The 12151-nt window shown below is 32.2% G+C and overlaps 1 protein-coding gene across 1 annotated transcript; it reads right to left on the minus strand.

Annotated features, from left to right (window-relative positions):
- Positions 1-1714: 1714 nt before the first annotated feature.
- Positions 1715-3586, minus strand: LOC143225103 (cytoplasmic 60S subunit biogenesis factor ZNF622). The gene has a single exon (XM_076453888.1). It carries the CDS (start codon positions 3478-3480, stop codon positions 2251-2253), a length of 1230 nt encoding a protein of 409 aa, XP_076310003.1. The 5' UTR covers positions 3481-3586; the 3' UTR covers positions 1715-2250.
- Positions 3587-12151: the final 8565 nt, after the last annotated feature.

Genomic DNA, 12151 nt, shown 5'->3' on the forward strand with positions numbered 1-12151 from the left:
AACTCATCTAGATGTGAAGAATAAAGATGTTTTACATGATTTTATCCAGGAATAAAATGAAAAGTAGTTATGCTACAAGTTCAAATAAAACTGTATTACATCAAGATGGCATGGTATCGATGACCATTTCTTGTGACAGAGGACAAACTCAAGTAAGTAGGTGTTCAGAAGAGAGGCAGTCCAAACCAAAGGTCATCTACCATGTTTGTTTTTCAAAGTATGTTGGTGATAAAATGGACAACTAGGTAAATTTTGAGAACTTATCAAGAGAACTTCAACTTATGGAGGAACCTTAACTTTTAGAGGATCATTAAGGTTACTTGCACCAGTGAATTCACCTAGCCACCTACTTGTATATAGGCATTATTGAGGTACTTTGTATACAATGATTTCGTATTAGTTCTATTTCTGTTAAAGAAGTTTGAACATCATTTGTAATGTAGTAATATAAGATAAAGTTCAAAATGGCCAAGGTTCATTTGTATATAATCAGCCTTGAAAGAGGAACCCACCATATGGATTTGTATAATGAATAATTTGATGTCCTGTTTTATTAAGTTTTGTATTTTTAGAGCAGAAACACATCTGGCTATCTTCTATGTCCAGTGCAGTAAATTAAACCTCAGATTCTAGTGTTGTAAGTCTGTAAACTTACCGCAGTTCCACTGGAGGATTTTTTTTATTAGAATTGTTCAAGGGGCTTCACAATTCAGGGAGGAGAAGTGTTAAAAGCTTAATTTTTAATGTTGTAATTTGTATACTAATTACAGGGTGTTTGATGTTAAGACAGGCCTAGAACACATAGAAGGTTAAACTTTTGTCACACACTTGAAATTGGATTATAAATGTGGCATTAGTGAATGATTGCAAATAATGTAAAAAAAATGTAGCATTATTTCAAAAATATAAGTTGTTTCCATCAGTATATGAAGTATTTTACACCTGTGTTAGCAATTGCAGTTACTGAGATCCTTTGTATAAGTTCACTTTACATTAGTCCTATTTCTGTAAGAGAAGTTTGAACATCTTTTGTAATATAGTCATATATGAATGTAGTGTACAAGGATTAAGCTTGAATAAATATTAAAAGAAAAAAAAGAAACTAATTTGTGATCATTATTTGGATTCAGTGTTGAATTACTTCCCAGATGGTTTTTAAAAAAGTCATCAAATAAAGTTCACTGTTACAATAGTTCTTGAACAGCAGTTTTGCATTGCAACCCTGAGGTCATCATTTTCTCACAAATTTTTTCTGTGTAATGAAAACAAATTTTTGAGCAATGTAATACTTCAGCAAAGTTTAATTTTTAATAAATTTAATACCTAAAATGTAACTAAGATTAATTACTTTTTAATACTTATGACATTTTATGAATAATAAAATTTCAGAGTATTTGTGTTAGTGAACAGTACAATGTCTCAAGACATCTGCAATTATTATAATCCAATTGTAAAAATATCATTAAGGTATATTAAAATAAAATGTTCACTTTAATCTATAAAAAAGCATTTAAAAATTATCTACATTAAAACGTTAAAAATAATAGCACTACACACCAGTTATAATAATCTATTTGTTCAAAAAAATGCATATACATTTTTAGTTAGTACTTTTATTTTTCAAACTGTGCAGGATGTGAAACACTTAAACTCTATTCCAAATCAAGTGTTGTTCTCTTGCTTGTCTTTACATACATCAAGACAGAGCATCAACTTGTATGGAATATTTTATTTGTTGTAATAATATCAATTCTTTACATTATTGTTACAAAAGTAATTTTTCATTAGTATCTCAACATTACAAAGCATTACTAAATAAAAATTGTTTCAGGCATTTAATTTGCTCTTACAAATGTAACTATTTTGTAAAAACAACTGTATTCTTTATATAGTTTTTGTAATCCCACTGGCAGAGAATAACTTCAAGAATGTGTGTAAAAAGAAAAAGCATAATGTAATTTTTGAACCACATAAAAATTAACAAAGGATACTGTATATTCCAGATATCAGCTTAAAATTACCTCAATCCCATATTAACAGTTAGGTTTTAAGTATTAGATAATTAACACTATCTTAAATCTTTGAAATTGTTTAATATGTGTTACAAAATTATAATTCTCATTCATAAACAGTGTTCTAAATAACTTTTAAACTGTTATTACAAGATCTAATAAGAAAGATACTGTAACTACATGCCATACAAATTCAACAATGAAAACAGTTATAAAAACTGTTTTGGAAACAAAATTATTAAAATCCAATTTGATGCTTGAAGTGTGGCTGCAGAGTTTTATTACTTTTCAATGCCAGTTTCAGTGTATGCTTCATTTGCATTTTTTTCATAAACTTTATATCTCTAGCTTTCTGTATTGCTGATTCTCCAGTAGTTCCTGTCCATCCCAAAATTTGATAGTGGGTCATCACTCTGTTTATCAAGCATTTATTTCTGTGTACTCTGGAAGGGGGAACATTCTGTCGGTAATAAAGGGCAAGAGAGCGATGACCTACTGATACTCCAGATGGCAGTATTAATTGCCAGTTTTCTTCATCAATATGCTTAAAATTTACCTCTTCATCAGAATTACACTCCTTATCAGGATAACTAGAACTGTAGTCATAGAATTCTGAATATTCCATTAAGGTTATTCCTTCATGAAGCATCTTGCAGTGTCCCTTATCAAGCATGTGCTGCTGTGCTGCTCTGGCTGAGTTAAACGTTTTTCCTTTATCACAGCACCAAAGGCATCTAAATCCAACACTAATCTTTTCACCCAGGTATGTTATTAAACCATTAAGATCAATAAGGTAATCAATATCTGGAATGAAAAAGGAATGTTCTTGACTCATATGAAAAACATTAGCTTCCAAGTTTTCACTTCTGTCAGAGCAAAAGAGACATTCATTAGGCTGTAACAGTTCCCTTATCTCTTCCTCATCATCACAACTTTCCCAATCACTATCTGAGCTGACTGACTGTGATACTGATACAAACTTTCTGCCGTTTATACAAACATTATTACTAAATGAACTGATTTGACTTTTATCTACTTGTTGATGAGACGGCTTTTGGTGCTGACATTTTTCCACTGGGTTTTCCACATCTTTTTCACGTACTTCGACTTCGTCTAGACCCTTCTTAATATTTTCCAAGTTTTGTTTGGCAGTATTTTCTGAAACACTTTTGTTTCTCTCTTTTACAATTACCTGATGCTTTTTGGATTTTACGTGATTATTGTACGCATTCTTTGTTCCAAAGTACTTATGACATATTTCACAGTTGAAAGTTTCTTCACTGGTTTCTTCATCACGTCGTTCTGTTTGAGCTAGAACACGTTGACGAAAAAGATCTCTAGTTACAGGAGGAAGTTCCACGACCTTTCGTTTTAAATTATATCTGTGCCAATCAGATTTATAATGATGGCGTTGGATATCTGAGTTTTCAAAAACTGCTTGGCATGTTATGCATGTAAAAGAAGACATTTTACAATCAAATGAAAACGAACTTCACTTACTATGTAAACACTTTTTCATTTCCATGCTATACGTGACAAATAATATACCCAAGATGGTGTAACAATAGCGCCCTCTTTAAACTTTTATGATTATTGTATAAATCCATACACGAACCAGAATGCACTTCATAGATCCATTAAACTAATTACACTGTTATAATTCAACCAAATAATAATTTGCAACAAGAAGGTATCATAATAACTGGATAAAGTATCAGAATCTCTAATTATCTTATATAAATTCGATATAGAATGTTACATTTGTGTATAACATATTGTTTAATGTCATAATCATCTGTGAAGAATAATTCGGACATGAACCTAAGGGAGCAACCCTTATAGAATTCACTACCACTAAAACTAACTTTATGTTCAATGACCAAAACTACCTACAAATAAATGGCCTAAGTATGTGGAATTCCATGTCATCAGTTTTAGTCAACATTTTTATGACACAGAACTTAAGGAAGTAATTTGAAACATTAGATTTTCTTTTCTTTTTTGCATTGGAAAAGAGCGATAATGAGTCCAATAATATTAACATTAGAGAAGTGCAAAATTACATTTGGTCTGGAATTTTTTTTCGATATTGACTATTCTTCAGGATTTTTAGCATTTTTGTATAAACTATGATTAAATAGTTCTGTATATCTTCAATGTAGTATATTTCACCTTTTCTCACCTTATGACTTCTGAAAAAGGAAAAAAAAGGAAGCAAAAACTTTAAAAACGTCAATGTGTTATATCCAGGTGAAATTGGATGAACTTTAAAATTATAGGATATATCTGATAAATAACAGGAGGTCCTTTTAAGTTATCTCCCAAAAAGTAACCAATAGACGTATCCGCTAATAACTAGAGATTCGTTCAGCAAATACGTGAGAATTAAATAACTTAAATGATTCTTCCCTTGTGTATGTGTGTGTGTTTGAAATAACAAGTCTGGAAAATTTGATAAAATGAAAGCAGTTTTTATTATACAAGAAAAAAAACAACAAAATGCAACGGAGTACACAAAAACAGTCACTTCTATTAGACTGTGCTTAGTTCCACATCCTTCTTTCTCTTGGGATCGATTTCTTTAGAACCCAAAACAATGATATTGATGTAAGTTTATATTAAAAGAATGCCTAGTAGAAGTAACAAATTAAAGTGAATCTGAATTGAGCAGGTAAACTTTATTCAGTCAATAGCAACCCCTCATGACTTTTATTCTCTTAGAATATTAGTAGGCTGTATCGTTTAGATAATATCAACGAATCCAGTAAATGATGCTACAATGCAAATAATTTTAACCCAGATGTTACTCTAATATTGTATTAAGCAGAACAGACTTTTTAACAATATATAACAATGGTTTGTTTGTAATTAAGCAGAAAGGTACCTAATGAGCTACCTGTTCTATACCCACTTCAAATATCGAAACTCAGTTTCTAGCAGTGTGAGTCTGTAGACATGCCACTGTGCCACTTGGGGGCAGAGAACTATGGAATAAAGCTACTAGAACAAAATTCCATTGGTATTCTGGTCCACGTATTGCCGTCATTACATCATGAAAACTAAATAATTAAACAATTTTTAAAATTCCTATATCACTAAAACAGGTATTAAACATGTGATATGCTTGCATATCCGATTTTATTATTCTTTTGGCTTGCCTTCAAGCTGGCAATTAAAATTTAATTTAAAACTCAAAAACAATTTTTCTCATAACAAGGTCAAAATTGAAACATTATTTCAACATTTGTGAGGATCGTAGGTGCTCTGTATTTCCCAATAATAATATTGAGGTTATTCATCACAGTTAACCTCCAATTTACCAATTCTTGACATTCATACCAAATTCTTTATCTCCATTATCTCTTTGTTTTCTTATTGTTCATTGCTTTTTTTTTGTATTTGGTTTCGTCATTTGTTTAAGACATATATGAATGACTTTGTATAATCTTTTAAACACATGCGTTATACCACACATATCTGTTTATATATACATGCATATTGCCATACACTTATTTCACCATTACATTTTGCCAAAAATTCCAGTAGTTTAGTGAAAATATTAGACAAATTACGACGTCTGAAATAAAATTCTATATACTAAGATTAAATGTCGTGCTGCCATTACTGTGTTCCAATACACACTTAAATTATGTTGAACTCTCAGCACATTTCCACAAGAATTGATCAAAAATGTAACAATTGCCAAGTAGTAGTATGCTCTGCAGAGTCCTCACCATTCAACTAAACTCTCGGTGATTTTCTCGAAACACTGGAAATGTTTTGCATTAAAAAATTCACTCAGTCTTTGCTGGAAAAGTGATGGTTGCAACACTTTCAATCACATGATCGTTCTAACTGTTGATAATTGAATAATACTACAATGTACTACATATCAAGTCTCAGTACAATTTGATAACTTGGAAGGTAAAGAATGCTATTCCTGTTAATCCTTGATCATGCATCTAACTTTCAATCATCAAACAATAACCATACTGTGTAGTACATACACGTTATTTTGCGTGATCACTCAGAACACTTTTGGTCAGCAGTTTTCCAAAACCATAGCCATCATAGCTTTGATAATCAACTACTGGACATTACTATCTAATAGCTCAAAAAATAAGAAATACTATTTTCTTTCAGTCATTGGATGCACACTCTAAAAACTATCTACGCTTTGAAGGCCAATTATCTGTTCCATCATATCAATGGCTCATTGGCTTTCTTGCCAAATTCCTGATGAAAACAGTGCATTGGTGTGCCCCATGCACTTTGGCAGACTATTAATCATGTACCAATCCAGTCAGACACAGTTGTTCTCATGCTACTGGCACATAACACAAACACACCCAGTAAAATGTGGTTACATTTGAACATCTGTTCTTTCATTGTTTCATTATAGTACTTCCCTTATGGTACTGATTTCCTGAGTTGTTTTGGGGTAAAATTATGTGTGTTTGCTATCATTGACCTTAGTTACATTATGCAGTGGAAATTTCTTCTCATAACAGAGAATAATACGTCACATCCATAGGGAGAAATACTTCCTTACAACAATGAGTACGTTTGGTATGCAATATATTAATATTCGTTTCATTGCTCTCTATATGTTGATTCTGTTGAATTTTCTTTTATGTTTCAAATACCTACTTGGCAGTCAGTATTACTTGTTCTTCTAATGGTGAAGTGTGAGATTTTATCATAACTTTGCACAACTCGGCAAACAGTTACTTGTTAAAGTTATTTTCCTGGTCTTAGTGTATTTCTTCAAGAGTTCAAATAGTAATAACCATTTCTTGGTTAACACATAACATTCTAGCTTGAATTAGTGCATCAGTTTATAGGCAAACTTTGGCTAATTTCATGAAATATTCAATAGCAAGGAATAAGTGGTAGTATTCTCTTACAGCCTTTAACGGTAGACCAGTAGCTTCCAGGGCTATCCTCAATCAATAAGATCTAATAATTCTCTGTTGAAGTCTTCCCTGTCTTGGATTTTATTTTCATTTTTCTTGGTAGTACACAATGACATAAAAACACTGATGTTTTAGACTCTTTAGTGACTAGAAGAACTGTTGTCAAATATTAACATAAGTGTGGATTGTTCCTTGTTGCCCTTCAGCATGTGCCATGGAAAGTCCAGAATATTTTTGCTGCAGAACTCTATGTAACATTAATTGTAGCACTGTTTAAGCAACATACCTCATGGACTGTAGCAATGTCACAGTTCACCTTCCTGCACTAGTAACTAATTATACATGTGTCACATATTATTTTTGTTTATGTTATGGTTCTCTACTAATGCTGATAAGGCTCGATTTTGTTGGAAAACAAGGAGTGACACCCACACTGAGTCAGAGTCTTTCAGTTATTCATCCTGGAGCTCCAGAAGTGTTACTTTGACATCAATCCATCAATGGAGTTGGGCCACATTTTCTTGTTGCATGTTCAAGTGATGAATTACACTATGTAACACACATTTTTGTTCCTGGATAGTATGTGTTATTTTTTAATTGCTTATGTTGTAAAAGTACAGAAAATGCCTATTATTCCCTTCAATCTTTGCTTTTGTGACCTGGATAATGAAATTTAGAAATTAACCTATTTTCTATGTAAAAACAAGCAAATTTGTACATTTTCATTTGCATAAGGTCCGAATAAAACAACATATGAATCAAGATTTACATGTATTTATACCAAAGTTATACAAAAATGAACAAAAATGTTTAGAAGTGAGTAGTTTTTCTGGATTTGCGACTGTAATGTAAGTCACTTTCACGTATCAGCTCCTAAATATAGTCTCCCATCATGTTTTTGTTATGTGCTCTCAGGTCACAAAAGCAGAGTTTAAAGAGAAAAATAGGTCTTTACTGTTTACTTTAGGTATAAGCAATTGGGAAATAACTCTTTCTGTCTAGGAACAAGAAAAAGTAAAAATTTTGTTACATAGTGTTATGAGAATGTCATCTTCTTATAATATTGTTACCTAACATGTTATTACTTCCTATAAAGTTTCAAAATTTACCAACCATTTCAGCAAAGCATGATTCACCTGAATAGTGAGCTATCTATCATAAAAGATAACTACTGCAAGCAGTTCTTTCTTTATCGTACCGTACAGATCTATGACTAGTATACGTGACTACACAATCTACTCTGCCATGTGATTGTGATACCACTGCTCATACTTCACTGTCACCGATGTCAGTGTATAAGAGAAATAGTCCTAACAAGGATAAGCTAGCACTGGATCATATATTAAAGCAAAATTTATGGATTAGAATGCTTGATCATAATGTTTTCTCAATCTAAAGTGTACTCCCATTTTCATGAGAGCTGACAATGATGCTGCTGTCTTCAAGAAATTGGCTACAAATATTAAATAGAGTAACAACAAATCAAAGAAACTGCAGGATTCTAACACCATGGTATGATGAAGACAATCTATTGTCACAGCTATCATAGCCAGGTCCACTGAGGTTCCATTTCTCCCATCAGTGTGACTGAGAAACAACATCTATAAGTGCATAAGATAACATTTTATTGGTTTCAGTTTCAAGCCTGCCTTTTATATACCCTGCAACACCATTTTCAGATGTGGAAACAAAAGTGCAGACAAACAAAACAACATGTTCAACATAGACTAGGCATCTTTCCCATTGCAGTTCTTGAGTGTAAGCTCCATCACCCACATAGCATGAAGAAGAATTCATGTAAATCCTCTCTATGGTTAAACCAGTCTTAATCACGTTTTCATCACTCAGTTTGACTTTTCTGTATCCACAAATCAGATCCAATGAAGCCTTTTATCACTTCCAGACATTCATCTGTCTTTTTTATATACTGACAGGAACTACTGAACATGATCAATCACTTTGCAAAGACTGTTGGACTTTGTGCATCATACATTATACAGTCGTAATGACCTTCTTAGTGTTCCAAGGAAGTTACTGCACCTGTTGCTTTATGAGATGCACATTGCTTGTATCTATATGGTGTTGAGTCATTGTTGTTCGACCAAATCGATCATTTTGTCCTCTAAATACATCAATATGTTTCTCTAACAAGTCACTAAGTTGCTTTTCCTGTATTGGTTCTAGATTTGCATTACAATTGTCAAACAACAAGTACAAGAATGTTGGTAGTCTTGTATATGTCACTGGTCACTATGTGACAAATGTAGCTCTAGATCAACACTAGCATTGATTACCTCCTCTTTGCTCACCATGCTTATGGCAATTTCAATATTCATAATCCAAAATTACAAAGCAACACTAGGACTTCCTTTCTTGTCGAATGGATCACTATTCAAGCTAATACTGTCTACTTTTTTAGATAAAACAGTTTATTTCATGGGTACCTTTTATGATTGCAATGCATGAAGAGATTAGATCTTGCCAAGGCTAATAGAAAAACACAACTTTTATGCACAGAGGTAACATTACAACCTTTGCTACATACAATTATACAGTCTACTGTTCATGGGCTCTATCTATGCAACATTGGATTATTTTTACATGGAAATGAGTTCATCCATTACAGAAGTAAAAGTGATGAACAACCTCTGCAAAACATCTATCCAGAATGCACATTCTAGATCTCAAATCAGAGATAACTGGTTTCATTCTATAAGTGACATCTCCTGGATTGAACTGGAGATTCACTTCTCCAGTATTGTTTAGTTTAATGCAATTTACAAGAACAAAATAATCAACGGCTGTAATAGTGGTCTTACTGCAAGGAATGGAAAGATTATAGGATCCACTAGGGTCTAAAGCATTTACAAAAGTGCAAATACTCCAAATTTCAAGAAACTGAGTTTTATTAACATATAATGTATTACATAGTGAAATGAGAATTATATAACTAAATACATAATAAACATTTTTAAAATATAATAAATCATGAATGCTAATTAGCAACCACATTACTAAGTAAGAGTCAGACAACTCTAAAAAATTACACGAGTTAGCTGGATATACATTCCAGACCTTGACCTAAGAAGTATGGAAACTAACAGTTATGATTACTAGTGCAAAACAGACAAAATTCCATGGGATAAAGTAACAAATGTTGTATTAGAAATCATCATTAAAGGAAGCAACTTTATAAAATAATTGATTAACCAAACTTTGAAAAGTATCAACAGATGAAAAGGTTTTTGTGAAAAGACTGAAGTTACACAGCTTGTCTCTATATGCTACTCTCAGTGGCCTCAGCAGATAGCCTGATGTGGCTTTGCTGTAAGAAAAACACACAAACACACTCTATATACTCATAAATAAAATCTTGAGTGTTTATGCCAATGTCAGCACATACTTATCATGAGACAGTTCTGTATGGATTAGTTAATAAGTTTTTGTGGTTTGGTGGAAAATTTCACTCATACCAATTATGTTGGAGGAACTACTTGCAAAGGTAAATCTGCTAGATTTCTTAATAATTCAAAAAGACATGAAATTCTGTGTGTAAAATGTCATGTTTCCAACCTTGGAGTAATCTTTCTCCAGCTGATACACCAACCACTGGACATCTATTGCAAAATATCTTTCTAAGTAAAGCTATCCCTAATCTAGTCTAACAGTATTTCACTTTAGTAATGTAAGTCATATATTATGCATGAAGAGAGAAAAGTGAAAAAAATATTAATTGTAATGAATTTTTAGTAGAACTAGTTTTAGGTATCCTTGAAGTACTAAGAGATATATATTGGAAAATGATTTAACACAGTCATATAATACAAACTATGAATGAAGGAATTACTTGTATTATTTTCATAGATAACCTGTTCATTATCTTATCAATGAAAATGAAAAACAGTATAAGATTTGATTAACAAACATACAAGTATCCAAAACAAAGAGTTTGATAATCTTGGGCTATTTCAAGATAACTTTGGAAGTTTTAATGTAGAAAATTGATCAATACTTTGTAATAAAATTAAATTGTGTTTGTATTACAACTGTCTTGAGTGAGTTTTTTACTCCACGTGTAGATCTATTGAGTTGGTGGCTTGTGTGCTTGGTCCTACGACTGAGTAATCTGGGTTTAAAAATAACTTAAGTGATGTCAAAACCAATGAATATACTATCTGTTATAAACTGGCACCATGCTCTAATATTTCTGGGATAACCAACAACAGGTTGTGAAAAAGAGTAGAAAAAGTTAACCTAAGTAGACATAAGTAGTCAAAGACTTACTTAGTAATAAATAAGTATATATGGCTATTGCAAGCACAAATACCAGAAGAAAAGCAAGTTCATGACCAAGAACTAGTTGAAGGACTGTCACCAACTTCAAGGTCATGACAAACCAGCCTACACTAAAAGGGCCAGACAGTGCTATGTAGTTGATAAGAACTACACTGCTTTTATAGGGTAGAATTGATGAAGATATAAAGAGCTTTATAGATGCAATAAACGAAGCAGCTAGAACCTCAGTTGAACTGATGCCCAAAAACTGAAAAACTCAGATGAAGAAAGGCAGAAGAAAGAAACACTACATCAGAGTTTATAATGAACTCACAGGAACTGCTGAATTTCAGTACTTATCTTGGAGAATAGTACAGGAACACAGAAAGAAGTGCCAAATACAGTATTAATTCAGGATCACAATTTATTGCAGCATGAATAAGAACCAGTTAGGGTATTTGGACTTAAGTTACAGGAGTTAGGTAACAGAGTATATACCATTCAAACAAATTAATGATACAGAATATAATAAAGTCATACTACAAGTGACATCTGATTAGTTGTTGGTTGTTTGAAATTAAACACAAAGCTAAAGAATGAGCTATCTGTGCTCTGCCTACCATGAGTACTGAAAACTGGTTTCTGGTAGTTCGAGTCTATAGATATACTGCTGTGCCACTGGGGGCCATCTGATTAGTAATATAATTTTAAAAAATGTAAATGAAGCAACTTTGCTAATATTGAGTGAAATAATTACCAGAGATAAGCTACATGAGAAATTTGAGAAACAGATTTATTGACTCTCATGTCCTGATACACATACAAGAAAAAGTGATTGCAAAAACGATAAAACAAGTTTGAAAAATAAACAGAGAAAACCTAATGATTTGAAGTGTTTTAACTGTGGTAAAGTTGGGAATCTAGCAAAAGCTGCTTTCAGAGAAAAAA

This window comes from Tachypleus tridentatus, chromosome 1 (genome assembly GCF_004210375.1).
Source record: "Tachypleus tridentatus isolate NWPU-2018 chromosome 1, ASM421037v1, whole genome shotgun sequence".
Classification (NCBI taxonomy): domain Eukaryota; kingdom Metazoa; phylum Arthropoda; class Merostomata; order Xiphosura; family Limulidae; genus Tachypleus; species Tachypleus tridentatus.

Bases quoted from the DNA above. Each gene is read 5' to 3' on its own strand.
- LOC143225103 (XM_076453888.1), bottom strand. From the start codon at position 3,480: ATGTCTTCTTTTACATGCATAACATGCCAAGCAGTTTTTGAAAACTCA.